Here is a 26,222-nt window from a genome sequence, read left to right on the forward strand (position 1 = left end):
CTTGACGTTGCTGGACCTGGAGGCATCCTACTTCCACGTCCCTAGTCACAGGAAGCACCGAAGGTTCCTACGCTTCGTGGTACAGGGAAGGCACTACCAGTTCAAGGCCCTCCCTTTCGGCCTCAAATTGGTGCCCAGAGTATTCACGAAGGGCCTGGCACCTGTGGCGGCCCATTGACGTCTACGAGGGATACACGTATACACCCGTACCTCGACGACTAACTCATCCAAGCCAATTCATGAGAAATAGCTGTCAAACACACAAGACGACCATCCAGCTGCTCACCGATCTGGGGTTTTCCATCTATTATTCAAAGTCCTGCTTGACACTATCGCAGAACACACTATTTCTAGGAGCCAGGCTCTACATGATTGCCTGCCTAGCGTTGTGCTTGTAGCAGAGGGTAGCGGCAATGCTGGGGAAAGTGCATCGGCTGTTGTCACTGAAAACCGCCAAGGTGTGGACCATCAAGTTTGATGCTCGGCATGATGTCGTCCTGCATCTACCTTATCTGGCTTTGCAGGTTGCGGGTACGACCTCTTCAGGAGTTCCTGGACGCTCGCTGACAAGATCCCTCTCGACAAGGAGTTGCGTCGGGCGATAAGGTGGTGGGGCGTCCAATCCAACATCTCCTGGGGCACAGGGTTTCAAACTCCCCTCCCCCCATACCAGGAGACCGTCACCACGGGTGCGTCCCTGGAGGGGTGGGGAGCCAACACTGGACCTCTGCACATTAGAGGCTTGTGGCTGCCAGAGGAGAAGGATCTCCACATCAATATCCTGGAGCTACGAATGGTGTCATGGGCCCTCAAGTCATTCCTTCCGTCCCTGAAAGTCAAAGTGGTGAGGATCTTCACGGACAACACCACCACGATGTTCTACGTCAGGAATCAGAGGGGCACTCTATCCCCAGCGCTCTCCAAAGGGGAGCGGAACTTGTGGCACTGGTCCGTTGGACAAGAGATGTTCCTCGTCCCCTTTCACCTGGCGAGAGTCAAGAACACCATTGCTGACTCCCTCAGCAGGGAGTTGCGCTTCTGCCACAAGTGAGAACTTCGGCAGGACTAGGTGGACTGCATCTTCATTAAGTGGGGCAGGCCCCAGATTGATCTGTTTGCGACAGCAGCAAACTCCAGATGCCAGAAGTTTTCCAGCAGATTGCACCAGCCGGGGAGCATGGGAGAGGCACTCTCCTTCCTGTGGGAAGGCCTGTTTATGTACGCGTTCCCTCTGTTACCTTTCCTTCTGCGAGGCATCACTGAACTCTAAAAGTGCTGATGCAGGAAGATACTCATCGCCCCGGCGTGGCCGAGGCAGATTTGGTACCTGGACCTTCTCAACCTGTCAGCATCGCCTCCGGTCAAGCTGTCAGTGGTCGCGGATCTGCTCACCAGAGAAGGAGGCGCAATCCTGCATCGCGACCCAGGGTCGCCGAACCTTAGGGCTTGGCTCCTGCAGCCCTAGATTTTGGAGGATACGAGTTGGCAGCGGACTGCAGGGTGGTCCTTGCAAAGGCCAGAGCGTCGTCAGCTCTTAAGTGCTACGGTCACAAGTGGAAGCATTTCGCTACGTGGTGCCGGTCACAGAGGATCACCCCTCTGAGTGTCATGGCCCACAGATTCTCCCATACTTGTTGTCCTTGGTCAAGGTGGGATTGGCGCACGCCTCCATCAAGGTGCATCTGGCAGCTTTCTTCCGCGACACCAGGTCCCCAGGAAGATCTTCTTTGGTCCCACCGTCTTGCCAAGGAGTTCCTCAAAGGACTGTTTCGATCTTGCCCGCTGGTGAAGACTCCTGCCCCGGCATGGGAACTCAACGTGGTGCCTATGCATCAGGCCCCTCAAGTTCCTTTTGTGGAAAACTGCTTTCCTTGTGGCCATCACCTTTTCCAGGAGGGTGGGTGAGATGCAGGCACTTTCCGGCAAACAGTCATATCTGACTTTCTACGACTCGAGATGGTGCTGAGGATGCACCCCTCCTTCATATCAAAGGTTCAGTTGGAGTTCCACCTCAACGAGCCTTTGGTGTTACCTTGGTTTTTTCCAAAGCCTTCGTCACCGGCTGAGTTTTTGGAAGATATCTCAACTGTTTGTCAACTTTGATCCCGTGAACCATGGGAAGGCCTCGTCTAAGGCTTCCATGTCAAGGTGGCTCTCCGGCTGCATCACACCATGTCATCGGTTGGCGAACCGACTGTTCGTTGCCCGCCGTCCGAGAGCCCAATCCACGAGAGCGATCGCTGTGACGACTGCGTTCCTGTCTGGTATGCCCCTGCTGGACATCTACAGGGCTGCTACGTGGAGGTCCATGCACACCTTCAAGAAGTTCTACTGCGTCGACAGGGATTCCAAGCAGGAGTCCAGAGTCGGCCAAGCAGCATTGCACAACGTGTCCCCTTGAGGCGAGTCTGTTCCAGAGGTAAGAGTAATTGCTTCTTTTGAGCCTTGCCACCTCCCGTGGTTGTTTAATATTGTACTGCTATGTATTCTTTATTCATGAACATGTGAATCCATGCCAGACCCCATGCTGGAGAAGGAACAAGTTCCTTACCTGTAACTATTGTTCTCCAGCATGGGTCTGGCATGGATTCACATGCAAATCCTCCCTCATTATTACCCCTCTGCTGCTCTTCTTGGTCATACTGCCACTTTATGTGCTTACCAAATCTGAAGATGGCTTCCAGGGGAGGGGCTTAGGGAGAGGACTGTCATTGGCTGGGAGCAGTATGACCCAGAGTACAGCGATTGGTTTTGAGGAGAAATACAGTTTGTAAGTGAAATTGAAACTGTTTTTTCTTTTACTGAGGATTCACGGGCAAGCGACAGGGAATATTCATGAGCATGTGAATCCATGCCAGACCCATGCTGGAGAACAATAGTAACAGGTAAGTAACTTGTTCCTTCCACTTTTATTAGTCCTTCACTGGACTCAAATTGTTCTCATCAAAATCAGAAGTTTTGCAACAGTCTTTCTGTAAGATTTTTCTCTTTAACTCTGCAGATTGTCTAGTGTACTCCCCTGCCACGAATCTTAATTCAATCTCATCCACCTGGTATACTCGCCTACCAGTGTTTCTTTTATAGTTCTTTTCAGATCCCCTGGTATATTCTCCTGCGAGAAGTCTTTACATATCTTCAACTGCCCAGTGTATGTGCTTGCCAGAACTTCGCTTAATTGATTCATAGTTCCATGGTTATACAAAAATGGCCTATACCGTGAGGTAGTTGGTATATTTGCCTTTGGTAGCACTTGCTCCAAGTTCTCCTCCACACTGGGAGCTCATGCACCTATATTGGATTGGGGTTTGTCTTGGTATTGTCTTGTCTGCATACAAATATTCTTCTTAATGTGTGTTGCGATAATACTTTGTCTTGACTGTATTCAAGTATTCTTCTTCATTAACAATTTCATAATCATCAAATGCGGGCTGGTGCAATTGTCAGAACGCCCCGAGGTCCCCAGCTGCTTTCTCATCTCACTGGTCTCTTCGTGCATTTCACTCTGTCCACGCCTTTGTGGAACAGCTTCTTAATTTGCTTTCCACCCTGGAGTCCGCATAGGTCTCTCCAGCGTTCTGTGTGGCTCTGCGGTCACACTCTGGCTTCCTCTTTAGTTACAGACAGATGAACGCTGCTTCCACGGGCGCCTTGAAACCTAGGAGCTTCTGCACAGCTCCTTGCATCTCCACAACTTTTCCTGCTCGTCTTTGGCATCCCTCCTTCTCTGCCAGTAACCTTTTCTGCGTATCTCACATTTGTGAGCCTCTACCTGGAATGTACCGTCCTCTCATGCACTGCCCGACTTCTGAATGCGGTCACCATCGTCAAATGTCCCACGTAATGTAGGCTTTGAAAAACAACTAGCCTGCGTATTTGTATTTATTTATTGAGCACACCGAGCCCTGAGGCATCTGGGCGCTTTAGCTTGCATGGTATATTACATGTTGCAATAATGTACATAGATTATGTACATTGTTGTTTGATTGCACACTGGGTTACAGAGATAGTACAGTGTAAGAAGGCAGTGATGAATTTACGAATATCTTGCAAAGTATTACATGTTATAGTAAGTTGCATACATTATATACTGTGTTGTATGATTACACATTAGGATACAGAGATAGTACAGTGTAAGAAGGCAGTAATGAGTGATATAAAAGAGCCAGATAGTGTGGTGAGGGATGGTTCTGATCTGAGTTTAAGTGGTAGAGAGTTCCACAGCTTAGCTGCTAAGACTGGGAAGCTGCTACCTCCTGCCTTCTGGAGTTTGAAGCGTCGGATTTTGAGACAGTGAGACTGAGCAGCTCTGGTGGAGCATTCTGAGATATTTTTGGGAGATGTTGTTGCTAAGGTAGCTGGGCGCTTTATTAGCGAGGCACTTGTGAGTCAGGGATATGGTTTTGAGGGCAATTCTTTTTTGATTGAACGTCAGTTTAGATTTCGTCTGGAAGATGAGATGTGTTCAGATCTGGCAATGTTTAGTGCTGATCTGATGGCGATGTTTTGAATTACCTGCATTTTATGCAGGTTTTGTTGATTGGTTCCTAAGTATAGAGCATTGCAGTAATCTGGTTTGGACAAGACTAGTGCCCTGGCTAGGGTAATGCGGTTGGCAGACGTGAGGTATGGTCTGCAAGCTGTAATTAGTTTGCATGTGTGGGTGGTTGAGGATGCCATCGCATTAGTCTGTCTGGAGAGGTTCAATGTGGAATCAATGTAAATGCCTAGCGGTTTTACAGCCTTAGGGACTTTAATGTTGTTGCCATCAATGTTGAAAGAGTTGAACTGCACGTTGAGGTTATTGATTTTGGAGGGTGGCCCAAGATGAGTAGTCGGTCTTGTCATCGTTTAGACAAAGACCATGCTTGACTGTCCAAGGTTAGAAGATGCTGCAAATTTCATTCAGTGCTTTAGAGTCGGTAGCGTAGTCACCGGTAAGTGGGATGAGTATTTGGGTGTCATCAGCATAATTTGTATCGGTGACACCCAAATAGTCAAGATCATCAAACAGTGGTTTCGTAAACACATTGTAAAGCGTAGGGGAAACACACGAGCCTTGAGGGACTCCACATGTTGCTGGTTGTGCTGAAGCTGAGGATGCGAATACCCCCATTGATCTATTGTTGAGGAAAGATTGGATCCAGCTATTAGCTTTGTCTCAGAATTGTGCTACTTTGGAGAGGTGGTTGCAGAGTACCTTGCGATTGACGAGGTCAAATGCAGCAGACAAGTCTAATAATAGGAGGAGGGCTAGTTTGCCTTTGTCCTTGAGGTTTTCAATTTGGGTCTTAAGGTCAATCAGCGCCGTTTCGGTTCCATGCAAGGTTCTGAAGCCAGATTGTTGAAGTCCAAGGAGGTTATATACTTCCAGGTGCTCTTGGATTTGCAGGTAAGCTGCTCTATCCAAGATATTTAGAAGAAATGGAACGTTGGTGATCAGTCTATAATTCGTTGGGATACTGGGGTCCAGTGTGTGTTTTCTTTATTTTATTTTTTAATAGTGGTAGGCCCCTGGCGTCTTTTAGGTTATTGGGAACTATGCCTGTTGAAGGAGGCATTGATGAAAGATGTGATAAATGGAGCCAGGTCCTTTGCTGCCTCTTTGATGACAGGGGCGGGACAAATATCACCCTGGCATTTAGAGGGTTTTAGTTTAGAGATTAGATCTCCACTTCTTTATTTGAGAGGGGAGAGAAATTGAACGTCTTGTGAGAGGTCCTTGGTGGTGTTGATGTGGTTGGCTGGGAGATGTTAGATGGTAGGGTTCGTTTTTTAGCTTCAATTTTCTCTTGTAGCATTGACATTTTCCCTAATAAGGCTTTCTGGATGTTATCACACCAGGTGGTATCTTTTATGCATATATCTTTTTATATGGGAAGCCCGTGGCGGGGCAAGGGCGCGGTGTTTGGCGCCGCTTGGCGGGATTCTAGGACTTCCTGGATCATTGGCTCCGCCCCCCTGGGCTTATCTGCACCTTCCCTACCCCGCAGCGGTGAAGCCCGCGGTGGGGCAAGGGCGCGGTGTTTGGCGCCGCTTGGCGGGACTCTGGGACTTCCTGGATCATTGGCTCCGCCCCCCTGGGCTTATCTGCACCTTCTCTACCCCGCAGCGGTGAAGCCCGCGGGGGGCAAGGGCGCAGTGTTTGGCGCCGCTTGGCGGGACTCTGGGACTTCCTGGATCATTGGCTCCGCCCCCCTGGGCTTATCTGCACCTTCCCTACCCCGCAGCGGTGAAGCCCGCGGCGGGGCAAAGGCGCGGTGTTTGGCGCCGCTTGGTGTTCGGCGCTGCTGGAGTCCAGTCGGAGTCCTAGGACCTAGGAGCTAGATTCGTGGGACTGGCACTGGCACGGGGACCGGACTGGACTTTGAACTCAGAGGTGAGATTGGGTGGCGGACTCCGATAGAGGTGTGTGGCGTGCCCCCCCATAAGTATCTGGACACTGGAGTCGGCTATGGCGCAGCCGACTACTGACCCCTCATCCCTGTTTTCCACACCCCTGCCCCGTTCCCATCTCACGGACCATGACCCCCCCTGCAGAAATACCAGCGTAAGACTGTGGTATTGAGGAGACAGCGACCACAGGGGGGGTACCCTCGGCAACTACCATGGGCACTATTTTGGGGGCCGTTGGGTCATGTGCCGGCTTGTTTGCCACTAAGCCCATTGCTAATCAGTCCCTGTCTATGTCTGGCTCCCTAGCAGCGGCACCTAATCCACCTTCAGTAACGTTCCAGCAGCACCTGGGGAGCCAAGACACTGTGCATTGTAATCAGGGTGGACTGTTCAAGCTGTTTCCGGATGTCAGCGCAGTTGCTGGCGGCAAGCCGGAACTAAGTCCTTCCCTGTCCCAAAGCACGGCTCCGGGCCTGACCACAGCCACACCCATCGAACCTCTCTGCCATGGAACCCCCTCAGCACTCGCATCATCTCTCCTGGCTGTAGGGGTCAGACTGGAACAACTTGTCCAAAAGGGCAAACTTTCCGCCAGCTCCCATGATAGTTCGTGGAGTGATGTTCTCTCGTCCACAAGCTCTGGGGGTAGTCCGTCCCCCCGTTTGACTCCACCCCGGATGGTCGAGACCATCAAGCAACAAACTGTCGCCAGTAACCATGAGTGTAACATGTCCACCGCCCGACTCCTAGAGGAGGCTCTGTTATATAGGGGGTGTGGGTGTAACCAAGTTCTGGCGGAACTGGCCATCATCAAGGATCTCCTACTATCTGTACTAGAGGCCCAACTGAAGGGTGGTGGAATTGCCCAGGAGGAGCCCCTGGTGACCGCTTCAGCTGCCTTGGGGCTTAAGATCTCATCCCCGGAAAGTCCCTTGGAAAGTTTCCCCCCAGTCCTGACCACCCTCAAAGGGACTGCCGCCCCCCTTAACCTGGCACTAGGGGAATCGCTCTCCAACAACGGGCCCTGTGTTCCCCATGTAACTACCAGGGAGAGTAGCAGGGTCTCCAACTTTAATTCAAGGTCTTTGTCATCGGTGGCTCAGTCCTCTGTCATCTTGGGCTCTGTGGGTATTGAGTCCAAAGACCAGGGCTTGCGGAGTCGGGGGGGCCAGCACAATCCCTTTGAACATGGAAAGCCCAAACGCCCTATTGTTTTCCTCCAGGGGGTGCCCAAATTGGTAGCAAACAAGCCAGAGCCAAGGGACGCCCTACTTAACAAATGTCTATTTTGGCTGAACACTTCTGGAGGTTGCCCGTTTGTACGTAGAGAAGCTTTGGTGAGCTGTTGCAGAATTCCAAGCACAGATAAGAACCCCTTGGATAGTATTAAACTTTCTTTTTGGGACCATAGTATAGCTAACCTGGTTTTGGAAGGTTGGGGCGGGCAGGCCATCTAGCTATGAGTGGGATTTCAATCAGCTTGTGCCCTTTGCCAAACTCTGCTGCCCCTCCCAGATCCGCCAGAGTAAACACTGGGGTTTTGACTAACAACAGCCCCCTCTCAGGGGCAAATCTGACCACCTTGGGCCAGAGGCGCCTTGGGAACTGGCTGAAGTAAGGGGATGGTAGGTTTAGACCATTGTCTCAAAGAACTGTTTAGGGTCTCCTTTGAAGGGGGTGGCATGTTCGAACGACCCTGTGTTTTTCCCCAATGTGTTTCCCTGTAACTCTGTTTCTGATTTGTATCCTTACCTCTAGAATTGTTTTTTGCAGGATGTACTTTGATGGTCTTTTTTTGGCCGAATAAAGGTGTTTGATGATGATGATGATGCATGTGACAGGAGGTAAGGTTGGGGTTTCGAGCTCTTTGAGGATGTTGGAGTTCTTTTGTGCTAGATTTGGCGTTCATGATGCAGTCGTTATATGTGTTATTTTTGGCTTGTAGGATAGCCTCTTTATAGTTGAAAGGTCAATATATAATTGTTTTTGTTGGAGACTGTGGGGAGGCTTTTCCATACACTTTCTGCATTTCTTTTAACTTTCCGTAGTGACCTGAGGTGCAGAGTGAACCATGAATTGAGGTGGGCTCGTGGTTTGGCTTTGCATGGTTTTAGAGGTGCTAGTGTTTTAATGGCCTTAGGTAGTCTGTTATTATAGATGTCAACCATCACCGTGGGGTCTGTGTATATGGTGGTGGGCAGTGAGGATGGGCTGTAGCAATGGAAGTAATTTCTCACCCGTATATTGCGGTTGTTTCTGGTGCATATTGGAGGGGCTACATTTTGCTGGTTGCGCTTGTTCGTTTCCTTCATGGTGAATGTAATGAGATGGTCTGTCCAAACACAGGGCGTGTTGGCAAGTATATTAATGTTGCAGTTGAGGCCGGCTAGCCAGTCTAGCATCCTTCCTTTGTTGTGCGTTGGTTTTGTTATGTGGTGGATGAAGCCTAGTTCAGTGATTGAATTGGCTAGGTCTAGTGCGTTGCGGTCTTTGGGATCTTGGAAGCCCAGATTGAGGTCGCCCAGCATGATAATTTGGGAACCTGGCTTGGTGTTATATGTAAGGATGAGAGTGATGTCCTCTTCGAATGTGGTGGGGGGCCCAGGAGGTCTATAGACTAGTGATGATGCGGGATGCGGAGATGAGTAGTTTAATGGATAGGTGTTCTGCTGATTTGATAGGGTTCATTTTCTGTTGTACTTCGTGTTGTACTTTGGGCACTTGCTACTTGAGACAAACTCTCTCATCCTCCTCCTCGTCTCAGTACCTGAGTGATTATGTGAGTAGGAGTCCATGAATGCCATTGGGCTTCTACTTCTCAAATCGTTTTTCTTTGGATGTTTACAATAAGGCATAGCAGAAACAGAAGGTGGTATGTGTGAGTTATGGGTGTTTGGGTTAAAGGTGGGGGGGCCTGACTCGAATAATGTAAAGACAAGGTTTCTTGATTTCCACTAATGGGGCAACCGTTAAATGAAAATATGCCATTCATGTGTTGACTGTCAGGGGGTCTTCCTTAGGGAAAAGGGGTCACTACTGTGTGTCATCCAATGAAGTAAACGTATTGTTGGGTACGTTTTTCTATTAATATAGGCCTGTACTACACAAGTCGGTAGAGTGGCTGAGCAGCAGGCTTATTTTAGGAGGGAGGAATGTGAGCTGTAGAAATAAACACATATGCAGATCCAAGAAAACACTTAATCACTTAGTTATATTAAAATATATTTATTATATGCACATAGGCAAATCTAAAATGCAGCAACTACTAATAATATTCAATAGAAAATGGGATAAGTTTATAAAAGGAACAATAATGCAGGTGAGTAACTTTTCATATACTTTCATAGCCAGCACAAAGTGACTTCAGTTAAGGTCAGTAAAAGCACTTTTATGCATCACCTTTGCAAAATTCAGTTTAAAGGGGGGGAAGAAAAGGTTAGACAGAACACAGCTAGCACTTAGTAAGTAATAATGTAACACTCTCCAAGAGGGATTTAGGCAGTCTTTCCTGAATAGGGTTCGCAGTTCAAGTTGTGGAGGAACAATCATTGCCAACGCCAGTAGGATCAAGAAGATGAACTTTTGGGAAACCAGCAAAGTCACAGTCAAATAGACAGCACCAGTTCTGATGAAAATCTTCATAGAAAAGTTAAGTAACCATCCAGTGGTTCATGTAGATAGCACAGGAGCTCAAGGTGAGTCTTCCTGTAGGTATACAGGCTGCAAGGTCTGCACAATGGGAGTAAGTCCCAAACTTTGAAAACAGCACTCCCTAAGCAAAGGAGCATCAAAAATGGCCTAAGGTAAGTGTAACCCAAGCCCCACAGTACCTGAAGAGTGAAGTTGAAAATGTAGCTGGATGCCTTCCTGATGCAGGGATGAAGACCCTGATTCCTGCTCCTTGGTCATGGTGACAAAAGGGGGACCTTACGTGGGCTTCTGCAGCAGCACTCGAGAGAAGGGGTCAGCAGCAAAGTCTTCAGCGACAGTTTGTGGTTTTGGCACCTTGTTCTTAGCGCCAAGAAGTAGCGAATATCGCTGGTTGTATTCTCTTCAAATTCTCGGTCCTGAACTTTGGTGTGGGGACTTTTGGTGGAGAATTGCTACTTCTGGAGGTCCACACGGATGCCTGTGAAGTTTCAGCGAGATTCAAGGATTGCAAGATATGCACTCGCAAATGGTGCAGGTACCCTAGGTATTGGTGTTCTGCAGCCCAGGAAAGTCACAGAACGTCGGGCGATGGCCCACATTGAAGGTCTTGAGGCTAGTTGGTCCCACCAACCCAAGGGAGGAAGTCATCCATGGCAGAGCATCCCTGTCGAGTTGAAAATTGGGTCAGTAATGCTGCAGGGCTTTGCTAGTAATTCTGCGATTGTTGAAGGTTCTGCTGCTGTCTCTGCTCGTCTTCTGCTTTGTATTGCCAGTTCAAGTGGTTGACTCAGCCTGTGGTCCAAAAATCCTTGCCTTAAATGCTGGAACCCATTCATTCACCCCTTTGGGGATGTCAATCACCTCTGAGTTGACCGTCCGGAAGGACAGCCAGCTGCCCAGTTTGAACCGATTTCGGCCAGGCACACCTACAAACAAAGCACAATGAAGTTTCAGAGCCCTACCTCACTTCCTGCCTTGCCAGACTCACTGGGTCCTGGGCGGGCTTTCCACAAGAAGCCTGCCAAAGACAAAACTCACAAAGGACCCAACCCTACCGGGAATAATACAATAAGAGCCCAGAAGGAACTTACAAACGAAAAATGGCAAAAAATTAATATGAGGGCTATTTTGAGAAAATGGTTTCCCATGGGTGCTGTACTGCAGCTGAGAAATCAGCCTGCTAGTAACCTGAACAAAAAAGGTTAAAACAGTATCCACTGCCACCAGCCATTTAGGTTTGTTAGTTACTGTAACAAAAAGATACAGGATCATTGGGAGATGAGTTACAATATTAACCCCCAAGGTCCCCACATAAGGATCATAAGGTGGTGTGTGCTGGTCCCACAAAAGAAAAGGTATGCAAGATAACTTTTATCTTACTACTCTTAGCAACTGTTGTTCACACAAGAGAATACAATAAATATTGAAGTCCAAGGGACTCTTCAGTGTCATTGCAAAGAGAGGGTGCTGTGTCACAAAAATCAATCACAGATGCTTGCTTTGAAATACGTTGAGGAAACCATACTCCACAAAAACATTAAAATAAGATTCTCAGAGTAAAAGAACGAGTGAGTGGTAAAAGGTTACGCTCAGAATAAATCAAAAAAGTCCAGAGTCCAGCTGGGGGTCTCTCAGGTAAAGGGAATTAGAACAGAAACTGCCATTTCTCCCTAACATAGATCTCCCCGGCAGTCTCCTCACATGTGATACGCCCTCATTAAACAGCCGCCAGGGTCACGGTCAGGTAGTGTCTACCTTCCCCTGGCCAAATGGGAGGAAAACCCCACTGGGGAACCTGTGATTCTCCACTGGATTCATCACACTGGTTTTAAAATGGACTAGTCTGGGAAAATGGTGCAAGTGACTGGTCATGTGTATCTAAAGTTAGGAAGGCTTAAATTGTTGCCTTCAGTAATCTTGTCCATCACTCCTCCCAACCCAAGGATGTTTTCTGCTGACTAAATGGGTGGTGACTAGACAAATACAGTCAGAAAAGAGGTTGATGTGTGCTTTGTCTGGCACATGGTGGTAGCACCTTAGCTTGAGGCTTTGTATGAAATCCCGTTGTGACGACTCGGAGCTTAACATGAAGGGGAGTCTCATGCTGTCAAATTAATACAATTGTAGATATTTGAAGCGTTTTACTATAGAGGATTCCATACCCATGAAATATGTTCTTCTGTAAAATTTTCTTTTTATCCAGGAATGTTAGGCAACCCAATTATTTTCTTCTGACTACATGATTGGTATTTGCTTAACAGTAACAGAGTCCTGTATCTTAATCACCTTTTCTAGTTGCTATGGTACAATTTCTTCCCTGAATGGAGAACCAGAGCAAGGAGTTTCAGTAGAAGCAGTGGGTCAAAAAGAGTGCAGCATTTATGGAGAAGATACCATCACCGATGAAGAGGGAAAATTCAGGCTGCGTGGATTGTTGGTAAGTAATGCAGCGGACTCTGCGTGCATTGTGTGCTACTTGGAGTCAAACTTCTGTACAGCCACATGCTAGCTAGGTTCAGATTTTGACTATGATCAGTGGCCTGCTAGCAATGTACAGGAGACGGGACTCAGCGGCCTACTAGCAATGTACAGGCGACTGGACTCAAATATGTTTTTTCACAGTTTCTTTTTTTCTTTTTACAGGTTATCCAAACTGTGTAAAAATTAACCAAAATCAAGGCTTGCACTAGATGTTATAATGTCTTCTCTCTTCCAGTGATATTGTGGCTTTCCCCTTCCTTGCCTAGGGGGACCTTTACTGCCACCCTGTCTATCCCTCTCTTGCCACTGACTTTGGGGTTGCATTCCTCCTCCTCCCCCTCTTCAGCCTGCCTAATTCCAACCATGCCTCCTCTTACCTCTCTGTACTTCCTGGCTTAGTGCTAGCCCTCTTTCTTCCTCTCAGTTGTTGGTATTACCTTGCCACCGACCCCCCCCATCCCCCATCACTAGTTTTTTGTTTTTCTCTCTACCTGCACCATTGTTTGTCACCTCCTACTCTATTTTAATGCCTCCTAGGATCTTTTCTCCCCGACATCCCCTAAGCACCTACATATTATGAATCCTACTGTTTTCCACAGCCTTCTCTTCCGACAGTCGTACTGGCGCTGGGTGCTTTTATAGTGTGTTCCTACTCCCCGTGTGGATTTTCTACTGAGGATCTGCACATGGGGCTTGTAACTTTGCGAGGGCTTTGATTGCCGTTCTCCCTGAATGCATTTGAGGCTGCTTTGGGCTCAAAGGGTTGTGCCAAGTCTATAATTGGCCTGCCTACCATTTGATGTTTTAATCCTCCTCTCCTGACCCTGTCTGCACTGCCTGTGGTGTGCCGGACACTCAGATATTTTAAGTGTGCGATTTATTGTCTTGGAATGCACTGGGTATGTTTCTGGAATACTTTTAAGTGAACCAGTGCGGGAGTCGCATTGTATCCCAACCATGAGCATCTCTTGCACAGAAATAATGCTTTTGTGGCATTTTTTCCTGTGCCGAGCTTTTATTGTTTGGAAAGTCGCAAATGGCAACATTGTACCCATGACAAGTAAGCCACAGTCCTGCAAACCCATGAGAACTGTTTGCGTCTAGTGAAGGGGGGAAAAGTATCAAAACAATCGCTAGTACCAATAAGTGCAGGGAAACCACTTCCCTCAAGGCTTTAGTTTACTGTTTTGTAGTTTCTTTACTGATTAGGGGGGGAGCTTTATGTATGGGGGTGTTTACACCAGTATTACCGTGCAGGGTCCTACAAGGGGTTTGGCAATACCTAATCTTCAATGGGATTGCCTTTCTCCTGCAGATTCCTCATCTGATAGATATTGCCTCCAGCTTTGCTGCTTCTGAAAATCTTCGACGGTGGGGTCGGTGGGGGGGGCCTTAGCGGACCTCGACCCAGCCGGCGACTGTCGTGCTGTCTTGCACGGCGTCTGGTCATTGCATCCAGACATGACGTTGGGTGTTTTATAAATACCACGTCACTACACCCTAACCTCAGTTCCTTTTTTCCACGCGCTAGCATGTTGCTTGGGAACACAGAGCTTCGACTCAACATTTTCATCGCAAAACGTTGTACTTTTTTCAAAATCCTCGACTCAGGACGTCAGTCGCTCGGGTATTGGGTTTCAAACGGTGTTCCGATTGTGGCACCAAGATGTCCATCACTGACCCACACAAGTTGTCTCTGGTCCCTCGGCATGGGCCATGGGACTGACTGGTGTCCGTTGTGCAACCAAAATGCAAACTAAATCCCTTTGTGATCGAGCTGCAAAACTCGCTCTGGGTCAACTGCCTTCAAAATCACTGGCGCGTCCGATGTTCGGTCTCCGGAGCCTGAAAGTGAGGGACATACCCCGAGAAAAAACACAGGCGGAAGAACAAACCAACTCTTCCTCGTCACGAAAGAAGAAAAGTCATCACTGCCACCGTCGGGAATCAGTCATCGATGGATAAAAGTAAGCCGTCGGCTGGGCCTACCACCCACCAAGAGTGGCAGGATTTCTTCAGTGCTTGAATTGTTCAAGAAGCATGCTGCAGTCGGCGCGGCTATCCCCCTCATGTAGCAGGCCTCGGAGCCAAGAACGATGCTTGGTATACCCAACCCCTCTAGTGTCCCGGTACTGATAATGGCGGTGCCGATAAATCTTTCGACCCTGAAAGAGATCCAATGGAAGCCGGATCAACCCCATGCATCCAAGGATGTGGACATTAGTGTCTCAATCCCAATCGATACCGACATCCACCATTTCGGCACTGGGAGACAAACCCTTGGCGTCGACGGTTGCCGAGAAACCATTCACCATGCTACCCCGGTCCAAATTTTCTGATACTATTGCAGGTATCTTCGGCGGTCATGACGCCGATGACCAGGGGGATGTCGAACCTAATTTACTTGGGTTCAGGAGGGGTCGATTATTTTGACGACCAGAATCTGCTTTTGCAACTGGCCCAAGGTCTCCAGAGGCCAGCGGTCTGGACCTCGAATTTCAGCAGTACCAGCCCTTTCGAGGGGATTGGGTCCTCCGACGTATTCCATATCTATGACATGTAATCACCACAGCTGTGCTGCTTCGGAAACTTTTTTCGGCGTCTGCGTCAATGACGTCGATGCGCCGTCGTCGAGGGCGTCCTCCGACGTCCGACGTCCTCCGATGTGATAAGTAGGACGCACGACGCCCGTAGCCTCAGTTCCGTTTTTTCCGCGAACGTGTTGCTTCGTGATTCTCGGTTCACGCCTCGACTCTTTGGAGTTCTGTTCTTCTCGGTTCTTCGAACCTGTTTGTTTTGTGCAAATCCTTCGTGTGAAGATGTCTTCTACTTCGTCTTCGACCCCGCGTCTGGGTTTCAAGAAGTGCGGGGAGTGTGGGTCCAAGATGTCGGTGACGGACTTGCACGACGCCTGCCTCTGGTGCCTCGGGGAGGCCCACGACACGGATGACTATCGACTGCCAGTCGCTCACGTCCAAAGCCTTACGCGAACGTAAGAAGAAGTTGTCGGTAGGTCGGGTGTCCAAGCCCAGGAAGTCGAAGTCTGCGGGGCTTTCGACGGATGATTCGAGGGGTGACTCTCCGCGTCATCGTCGGAAGTCTCGTGGGTCTCCTTCTAGGAGTCAGTCTCGCCACTCCTCAGCCTCTTCGAGGCGTTCTCGGAAGCGCCGACACCGGTCGTCTTCCAGGTCCTCCTCGGAGGACTCTGCCCGGCACGTCGCTTACCCCACCAGACGTGCGACGCCGGAGGAATGGGCTTCCTTCAGGAAGAAAATGCTGCCGATTCTTGAGTCGCAGGGTACTAAGCCGTCCGCGCCCCCGAGTGGGGTCGGTCGTGAGAGGTCGAGAGACACCGCTCGCATGAGTGGTCGGCACGAGTCACGGGAGTGGTCCCGTTCGGACAAGGAGACTCGTTCTCGGCGTACCCGTTCCAGGTCCCGGTCCTCGACGCGTTCGAGACCGTGTGCACCTGTGAGGTCTTCGAGGAAGACATCGACGTCTGAGGCGTCGAGGGCGTCGACAGGCTTTCTCGAGGCTCCGGCTTCGAGGAAGTCGTCGAAGCCGTCGACGCTCGGGTCGTCGAGGGACACGCTCGGGGCTCCGGCCTCGAGGGCTGTGTCGACGCCGCCGATGCTGGAGGCGCTGCGTCTGACGTCGATGCCGATTTCCTCGGCGCCGATGCCGGTTCTCTCGACGCCGGCGCCGATTCGCTCGATGCCATCGACACCTTTCGTGTCGGAGGTACCCCGTGGCACAGGACGACCCCCTAGGAAGGCTCTGGTTAAGAGCAAGCACTCTCGGGTGCCTTCTTTTCGCCACCTGGACTATATTTCAGAGGCGGATGAGGATTCTGATGGCCTGGTTCCTAGTCAGGTTCCAGATGAAATTGTCTCGGGCCATAGTCAGTTCGACGATTTGAGACAGTCACTGCATGATGCCAGTTGACTGGACACCTCTCCGGAGGTGGAGTTTTGTAGGCCTGAGCCTGGCTCTCATGCCGATTCCTCGTACCGGCGCCTTTTGGCTAGGGTTTCTGAGTACTTGGGATGGTCTGCTCCCCCAGGGGAGTTTGTGCAGGATGATCTGACGGACATCCTTGATGTTGGTCCCCCAACTGACCCGGTACTGCCGTTCCATATGGCTTTACAGAGAAGGGTGGCGGCGGCTTGGACTGCTCCGGAGAGTCTCTCGGCGGTGGGCAGATCCTTGTCGCGAAAATACCGTCCAGCCAGTAGCGACCCCTGCTACTTGACCAGGCACCCCACTCCGGAGAGTTTGGTGGTGCAGGCGGCCACGGCCCCGGCAAAGCAGGCGTCGTACCCTACCATCCCTCCTGATAGGGACGACAAACGTTTTGATGGCTGGGCGAAGAAAGTGTTTTCTTCGAAGGGATTGTGTCCTCCGACGTATTCCTCATCTTAGATATCTCCTTCCAGCTCTGCTGGCCTCGGAAAATTTTTTCTCTAGAGGGCGCTGCGCGTCGACGTCCTCCGAGTCGATGTCCCTCGGCAGCCGCCGTATCGACGTCGACGTCATCCTGCCTATAAAGGCCGCGCGCAGCGTCCGTTGCTCAGTTCCGTTTTTCCGCGCTTACTCAGTGCCTCGGAATACCGTTGCTCAGTTCTTAGTCAGATTAATCCTATTTACCTCGAGTTATTCGATCCGTACTCAATGGCTTCCTCGTCGGAACCGACAACTCCTCGATCCGGCTTCAAAAAATGTCGAGATTGTGGGAAAAAGATGTCGTTGACCGATCCTCACAGAATTTGTCTGTGGTGCTTGGGAGCTGAACACCATTGTTCGGAATGCGAGGACTGTATGTCCATGACAGCTAAGGCCCTGAAGGAGCGTAGGGGGAAGCTGGAGAAAGGTAAGACTTTTAAAGCTTCTTCTTCGTCGACGAAGTCGAGACATTCGTCTCCTCGTCACCATTCGCGCTCCAGGTCTCGGAGTGGGTCTCATCATTCCTCGAGATCGAAGCACTCGAAGAGGAGACGTCGAAGATCCCCTTCTCCGTCTTCCTCTTCCTCTGTTTCGCCAAAAAGAATCCCTTGCCCCACGAAACATAGTTCCCGGGCTGAATGGGAGGAATTCCAAAAGAATATGATGAGCGTCTTCGAGAAAGCGGCCTCGACCCCCTCGAAGACTGCCGAGAGCGATGCTCTGGTCGAAAGACCCGAAGGTCAAAAACGCTGCGAGTCGCAGTACCCGGCGAAAGAAACCTCTCGAACGCGTCTCGAACCCTCGAGCAGGACTATGACCTCCAAACCTTCCTCGAAGGTTCCGTCGACGCCGTCGACGAAGGTCCCGTCGACGTCGATGTCTTCGACGCCGTTGTCGAGGGGACCTTCGACACACGGGTCTGTCGACTCGACACCGGCGTCGACGCCAAGGAAAGTCACGGTTACCACACATCCAGTGACTATCCCCAGGCCCTCGACGTCGATGGCTTCGATATTGTCGAGTAGAATTCCAATTCTGTCGAGGTCCTCGAGGCCTCCACCTCTGTTTTCGACGCCACGCTCGAAGCCGTCGGCGTCGACGACATCGACGCTTTCGAGGCCAATAATGACAAGTTCGGCACCCTCTGCCTTGGAAATGGGATTTACTCCCTTTGAGTTCAGAACAATTGAGAACTATATCCTCAATTTTAGAAGAGGGTGATTTGTCTGAACAAGACGCATTTGCGTTACAGGGACCTGTAACCCCAGTTAGAGAGGAATTTTCCTCTGAAGAGCGCAGATTAAAGGATCTTCATGATTCTTTACATGAGGCAAGTGGGTTAGACACTTCCCCTGAGGTGGAGTTTGCTAAGCCAGACCCGGGGGAGCATGCTGAAACCCCCTACAGAGCCTTAATGGCCAGGATTACAGAGTTCATGGGGTGGTCTGCACCTTCACAATCTTTCCAACAAGATGACCTCACGGATATTCTTGACAAAGGCCCACAAGAGGATCCTGTGGTGCCCTTTCATAAAGCTCTTCAGAGAAAGATCATGACAAACTGGGAAACCCCAGATGTAATACCAGCAGTAAATAAAAAACTGTCTACAAAGTACAGGGTATCTTCCACAGACCCAGAGTTTTTGTCTAAACACCCATCCCCAGAAAGTCTGGTGGTACAAGCAGCATCCTCTACCGATGTCAAGACGGCTTATCCTACAGTCCCACAGGACAGGGACGATAAAAAATATGATGCTATGGCAAAGAAAGTCTTTTCAGCATGTAGCATGGCGTTCAAGTCTGTTAATGCTACTTGCACCCTTGCTAGGTTCAGCCATACACTTTGGGAGTGTGCTTCTACAGCGGCTGACTGCATCCCGGAGGGAGAAGAAAGGGATGCATTCCTGAATATTATACAGGACGGTAAAGACGCTATGTGCGAATCCTTCCAGACGGGCATTGATTCGGCTGACAGTATCAGCAGAGCAATGGCGGCAAGTACATCAACCAGGAGATTTGCTTGGTTGAGAAGGTCGGGTTTTGCCCCAGATGTGCAAGCCAGGCTCTTGAACATGCCATTCGATTGCTCTTCTTTGTTCGGGAAAAAGGCGGATGACAGTTTAGAGAAACTGCAAACTTCAAAAGCAGCAGCAAAATCCCTAGGAGCTGCAATCCGTCAGACTCCTTTTCGTCCCACAGGAAGCTCTGCGAGGGGCAAGTCCTTTCGCTTCTACTCCGCATTCGGAAGAGGTAGAGGATGACCGGCTCAAAGGGGTCAAAGAAGAACTACCCGAGGTGGACGGGGTAGATATTCAAAAGCCGCAGCAACAGCAGGTGCCTCTTTACCATCGGCATCTGCATCAGCCGCCCCAAAACCACTCTGAGGACTCCCCTCACAGGACACCTGTAGGAGGCAGGTTGACTCAACATCTGGCGGTATGGCAGGCTATCACGTCAGATGCTTGGGCATTGGAAACAGTTGCCCAAGGTTATTGCCTGCCTTTCCTACGTATACCTCAGAGTCATCCACCGGGGATCAGCTCTCAGAAAGCTCCAGATCCGCTCCTTTTGCAGGAAATTTTGGACCTGCTAGAGAAAGGTGCCATAGAACCGGTACCTGTAGCGGAGAGGAACAAGGGCTGGTACTCCCCTTACTTTCTCATTCCGAAGAAAGACGGAGGACTGAGACCCATCTTGGACTTGCGAGAATTGAACAAATTCCTCAGGAAAGACAAATTCAAGATGGTCACTCTTTCTCAGATCCTCCAGGCCCTTCAGTTCCAGGACTGGTTGGTATCTCTGGACCTTCAGGACGCTTATTTCCATGTGCCTATCCATCTCAAACACAGGAAATACCTGAGGTTCGCAATTGGCAACTCTCACTATCAATTTCGTGTGCTGCCATTTGGGCTGACCTCCGCCCCGAGGGTCTTCACCAAGTTAATGTCGGTAGTGGCTGCAAGTCTAAGGAGGGAAGGGATTCACGTCTACCACTACCTGGACGATTGGCTGATCAGGGCTGTTTCTCCGGAACAAGCTCAGATCCAGCTAAATCACGTGTGCCACTTCCTTCACAGACTGGGCTTCTCCCTCAATTTAAAGAAGTCACAAATGATACCATCACAGAGACTCCAGTTCATAGGAGCGATCCTGGATACTTCCCTGGGAAAAGCCTCGCCACCAGAGGTGAGGGCTCAAGATATTCTACAGATGGTTACCAAGTTCCAGCATGCCCAACATCTCCCAGCCTTCGACTTTTTGAGGTTGCTAGGCCTCATGGCATCCTGCCTTTTCCTTGTGCCAGAGGCTCGCCTGAGAATGAGATCCCTCCAGTGGGCACTGAGGACTCAGTGGTCACAATTCTCAGGGAGAATGACGGATCTTCTTCAGGTTCCCTGCAGGGTGGCTCGAGACCTTCAGTGGTGGGCCTGTCGGGAGAACATTCTGAAAGGAGAACAGTTTTGGCAACCCTGGCCGGAGATAACAGTAGTCACGGATGCCTCACTCACGGGGTGGGGAGCCCACGCCAACGACTTGACCATCAGCGGTCGTTGGTCTCCATCGGAATCCAGACTACACATCAACCTGTTAGAGCTGAGAGCCATCAGACTTGCGCTGAAGGCGTTCCTGCCAGCTGTACAATGGAAGAACGTCCTGATAATGACGGACAACACGGTGGCCATGCATTACCTCAACAAAAGAGGAGGCGTAGGATCACTACCCCTGTGCAGAGAGGCGATGCAGCTCTGGTTTTGGGCAATCCAAGAAGGAATCTCTCTATCGGCAGTTCACCTAGCCGGAGAGAAGAACTTGACAGCGGACGCTCTGAGCAGGCAGAACACAGGCTCCCACGAGTGGGAGCTAGCTCAGGAAGTCCTTCAAGAGATCTTCGCCCTTTGGGGAACCCCTCAGGTAGATCTGTTCGCCACCAGCCTAAACAGGAAATGCGACCTGTTCTGCTCAAGGGAATTTTCCCCCGAGAGGAGCTCTGGGAGACGCGTTCATAGTGGACTGGGAGTTTCCGCTTCTGTACGCGTTCCCACCGGTCCCCGTCATTCCTCAAATGATCAGGAGGTTGAGAAGATTCCGGCGAACCATGATCCTAATTGCCCCGGATTGGGCCAGGAGAACGTGGTACCCGGACCTTCTAGACTTGTCCATATGCCCTCCAATTCGACTTCCACTCAGAGAGAACCTACTCTCACAGAAGGGAGGTCAGGTTCTCCATCCAGACATCAAAACCCTCAACCTTCACGCTTGGCTTCTGAAAGGCTGAGGTACAAGGATTGGGACCTCCCTGATGATGTTATGGAGGTGTTGCTTTCGGCAAGGAGGCCAGCAACAAAGTCTTTATACCGCTGCCGTTGGAACAGATTTTGCAGCTGGTGTAGAGAACAGAATATCGACCCATTTTCATGTGGTACACCAATGGTTTTGTCCTTCCTACTATATTTGGCAAATTCAGGCCTTCAAATTGGCACCATTAAGGGTTATCTCGCAGCGCTATCCATCTTTAAGCGTACTGCGGAAGAACCATCCTATTTCAAATTACCCTTGGTAATACAGTTTCTAAAGGGGTTAACCAATGTTTATCCCCCAAGACCATTCCAAGTTCCCGTATGGGATTTAAACTTAGTACTAACTTTCCTGATGGGTACACCTTTCGAACCTCTCCATTCTTGTTCGTTAAGATTCCTTACCCTTAAAACTGTTTTATTAATAGCACTTACATCTGCTAGAAGGGTGAGCGAATTACAAGCTCTTTCTTGTAAACCCCCTCATACAATCTTTCACAAAGACAAAGTTGTCCTGCAAGTGAAGCCTAATTTCCTCCCAAAAGTGGTTTCTGAATTCCATATCACTCAGAAGATTACCCTACCATCTTTCTATCCTCCTCCTCACCCGGGGAAAGAGGAAGAGAGGTTACACAGGCTAGACCCTAGGAGGGCTTTAAGTTTTTACATTAGTAGACTAGCCAGGATAAGACAGGCAGACCAGCTGTTTGTAGGTTACACAGGTCACAAGCTGGGGTTACCAATAACTAAGCAGACCATTTCCAGATGGATCATTCTAGCCATTCTGGAATGTTATAAACTGGCAGGGAAAGAGCCCCCTCAAAACCTTAGGGCTCATTCGACCAGAGGTATTGCAGCTTCATCGGCCCTCAAAAGAGGCGTGCCGGTTAAAGACATATGTGCGGCCGCTACATGGTCGTCTATCCATACCTTTACACGTTTTTACAATCTGGATTCTTCCTCCAGTCAAGAGACTAGGTTTGGAAGGGCTGTACTGCATTCTATTCATCAATAGAAGACAGCGTGAAGTCAGTACTCCCTCCTCCGAATATAGAATACTGCTATGGGAGCCTATCTAAGATGAGGAATACGTCGGAGGACACAATCCCTTCGAAGAACAAGTTACTTCTTACCTTGGAACGTTCTTTCGACGGGATGTTCCTCCGACGTATTCCTCATCGACCCTCCCATCCATCCCCGCAGTTCTACTCCCCTTGTTGTTGCAGCTTACGCTCCTTCAGGGTGATTAGTCTAGTCCAGACAGTAATACTGTGGGCTACAAAACGGAACTGAGCAACGGACGCTGCGCGCAGCCTTTATAGGCAGGATGACGTCGACGTCGATACGGCGGCTGCCGAGGGACATCGACTCGGAGGACGTCGACGCGCAGCGCCCTCTAGAGAAAAAATGTTCCGAGGCCAGCAGAGCTGGAAGGAGATATCTAAGATGAGGAATACGTCGGAGGAACATCCCGTCGAAAGAACGTTACAAGGTAAGAAGTAACTTGTTCTTCTGGTGGTATGGCGCTTCAGGCGGCCAACTCCATTTGTGCCTTGTCTCGTTTCACACACACTCTGTGGAACTGTGTTGCGTTGGCGGCTGAACATATTCCCGAAGGGGACGAACGGGATGGTTTCCTTGCTATGGTCCAGGATGGTAAGGATGCCATGTGTGAGTCCGTTCAGTCGGGATTGGATTTAGCTGAATGCGTCAGTAGGTCCATGGCGGCGAGCACCGTGATACGCAGGTTTGCGTGGTTGCGGAAGTCGGGGTTTGCTCCTGATGTGCAGTCCCGGCTCCTCAACATGCCCTTTGACGGTGAACACCTTTTTGGCAGCAAGGCTGACGAGAGCCTTGAGAGGTTGCAGACCTCAAAAGCTGCAGCGAAGTCGTTGGGCGCTGCAGTTCGCCAACCTCCGCCTTTTCGTCCTAGGGGACAGCAGTGGAGGGGTGGTTCCTTTCGCTATTACTCATCCTTCAGTAAAGCGAGAGGAGCTGGCAGTCAAAGAGGCCAACGCAGGGGTACCAGAGGTGGACGACAGGGTACCCGTGGTGCCAAGGCCGCTCGGGCAGTTGCCTCTTTGCCCTCAGGTAAAGCCGCAGCCGCTCCCACTCAGTCGTGAGGCCATGTCCCATGGTTCGCCGGTTGGGGGAAGGCTGGCGCAGCACCTTGTAGAGTGGCAAGCCATTACTTCAGATGTGTGGGTTCTGGAGATCATAACCCACGGCTATTGTCTTCCCTTTCGGCACAGGCCTCGCGACAATCCACCGGGGAACCTCTCTTTGCAGAGTCCGGATCCGCTCCTTGCGCAGGAAATTCAAGCCCTGCTGGAGAAAGGCGCCATAGAACTGGTGCCTGTTGCGGAGAGGAACAAGGGATGGTATTTCCCTTATTTTTTGATTTCGAAGAAAGACGGGGGATTGAGACCCATCATGGACTTGCGCGGTTTGAACAAACTCCTCAGGAAGGACAAGTTCAAGATGGTTACTCTCTCTCAAGTCCTCCAGGCCCTTCAGCTTCAGGACTGGTTGGTGTCACTCGACCTCAAGGATGCTTACTTCCATGTGCCGATCCATCCCAAGCACAAGAAGTACCTGAGGTTCGCGGTTGGCGACTCGCACTTTCAGTTTCGGGTCTTGCCGTTCGGATTTACCTCCGCCCGAGGGTTTTCACCAAGCTCATGGTGGTGGTGGCAGCGCATCTCAGGCAAGGGGGGATTCACGTCTACCCCTACCTGGACGATTGGTTGATCAGGGGGAGCTCTCCCGAGCAAGTCCTGGATCATCTGTCCGTCACCTGCCGCTCCCTTCACAGGCTGGGCTTCTCCCTCAATTTAAAGAAGTCCCATTTGACGCCAACACAGCGGCTCCAGTACATCGGAGCAGGGCTCGACACTTCCCTGGGGCAGTGTTTTCCTCCCCAGGTGAGGGCTCTTCACATTCAGCAGATGGTGCACAAGTTTCAGCATGCCCAGACGCTCCCTGCGTTCGAGTTCTTGAGGTTGCTCGGCCTCATGGCATCCTGCATTCTTCTGGTGCCAGAGGCTCGCCTGCGGATGAGATCTTTGCAGTGGGCACTCAAGACGCAATGGTCGCAGTCCTCCGGCAGGATGTCGGACCCGGTTCAGGTGCCGCCCTCGGTTGCCCGGGATCTTCTGTGGTGGGCCGTCGAAGGCAACTTGTTGAAGGGGGCTCCATTTTGGCTTCCATGGCCGGAGGTGACGATCGTGACGGATGCATCCCTCACGGGATGGGGAGCTCATGCCAACGGGCTGACAGTCAGCGGTCGTTGGTCTCCGTCGGAGTCCAGGCTCCATATCAATCTCTTGGAGCTGAGGGCCATCAGGCTAGCCCTGAAGGCTTTTCTGCCGACTGTGCGAGGAAAGAGTGTCCTGATCCTGACGGACAATACAGTGGCCATGCACTACCTCAACAAAAAGGGGGGGGGCAGGGTCACTTCCTCTGTGCAGGGAGGCGATGCAGCTCGAGTTCTGGGCCATCCAGCAGGAAGTTTCGATCTCGGCAGTTCATCTGGCCGGAGACGAAAACGTGACGGCGGACGCTCTGAGCAGGCAGAGCGCAATCTTTCACGAGTGGGAGGTGGCTCAGGAGATTCTCCTGGAGATCTTCGCCCTTTGGGGGACCCCTCAAGTGGATCTCTTCGCCTCCAGTGTCAACCGGAAGTGCGAAAGGTTTTGCTCGCGGGAATTTCCTCCAAAAGGAGCCTTAGGAGACTCGTTCGTGGTGGAGTGGTCATTCCCGCTGCTGTACGCGTTTCCTCCAGTCCCCGTCATCCCGCAAGTGCTGCGGAGGTTACGGAAGTTCGGTTCCCGGATGATCCTCATTGCCCCGGCGTGGGCTCGGAGGACGTGGTACCCGGACCTTCTCGACTTATCCATCTGCCCTCCACGTCGTCTTCCCTACCGAGATGATCTGCTCTCACGGGAGGGGGGTCAGGTTCTCCATCCAGAGGTCAGATCCCTCAACCTTCACGCTTGGCTTCTGAAAGGTTGAGGTATAAGGATTGGGACCTCCCTGAGGACGTGATGGAGGTGTTGCTTTCGGCCCGAAGGCCAGCAACAAAGTCTCTGTACCGTTGCCGTTGGCGTAAGTTCTGCGACTGGTGCAGAGTTCAGAATGTGGATCCTTTTGCATGTGACATCCCCATGGTTCTGTCCTTTTTGCTTTCTTTGGATCACAGGGGCTTGCAAGTGGGTACCGTTAAAGGTTACCTGGCGGCGCTGTCCATCTTTAAGCGCTCGTCTGAAGAGTGTTCTTACTTTAAAATCCCTTTGATTTCACAGTTTCTGAAAGGGCTCACTGTGTTCCCTCCGTCACCTTTCCTGGTGCCCGGTTGGGATTTAAACCTTGTTCTTAAGTTTCTTATGGGTGCTCCGTTTGAGCCTTTACATTCTTGCCCTTTGAGGCTGTTAACTCTGAAAACTGTGTTTTTAGTTGCGGTTACTTCCGCTCGCAGAGTGAGTGAGTTACAGGCACTTTCAGTTAAGCCTCCCTTCACTGTATTTCACAAGGACAGGGTTGTCCTTAGAGTTCGTCCTTCTTTTCTTCCGAAGGTAGTGACGGAATTTCATTTGGCCCAGAAGGTTGTTCTTCCGGCATTCTATCCTCCTCCGCATCCTGGTAAGGAAGAGGAGAGGCTCCATAGGCTTGATCCTAGGAGAGCTTTAAGCTTTTATGTTTCACGCATGTCCCGGGTCAGAGTGGACGATCAACTCTTTATTGGTTACGCTGGAAAGCGTTTGGGGCAAGCTGTGACAAAACAGACTTTGTCTCGCTGGATTATTTTGGCCATCTCGGAGTGCTACCGCTTGGCGGGTAAGGACCCACCGGCTGGCTTGCGGGCCCATTCTACCAGGGGTATGTCTGCGTCTACTGCCCTGCAGAGGGGTGTTCCTATTCGCAACATCTGTGATGCAGCCACCTGGGCTTCAGTACATAC

The 26,222-nt window shown here is 50.6% G+C and overlaps 1 protein-coding gene across 1 annotated transcript in view; it reads left to right on the forward strand.

Moving 5' to 3' along the window:
* The window catches only part of LOC138569235 (BOS complex subunit NOMO1-like), a 1,101,991-nt gene that overhangs the window by 643,996 nt on the left and 431,773 nt on the right, over positions 1–26,222 (forward strand). The window contains exon 25 of the mRNA XM_069647049.1: positions 12,340–12,481. Within this exon, the coding sequence (XP_069503150.1) occupies positions 12,340–12,481 (142 nt within the window). The remainder of the gene's footprint in view (positions 1–12,339; positions 12,482–26,222) is intronic.

This window comes from Ambystoma mexicanum, chromosome 2q (genome assembly GCF_040938575.1).
Source record: "Ambystoma mexicanum isolate Mex_15411 chromosome 2q, UKY_AmexF1_1, whole genome shotgun sequence".
NCBI classification, from domain to species: domain Eukaryota; kingdom Metazoa; phylum Chordata; class Amphibia; order Caudata; family Ambystomatidae; genus Ambystoma; species Ambystoma mexicanum.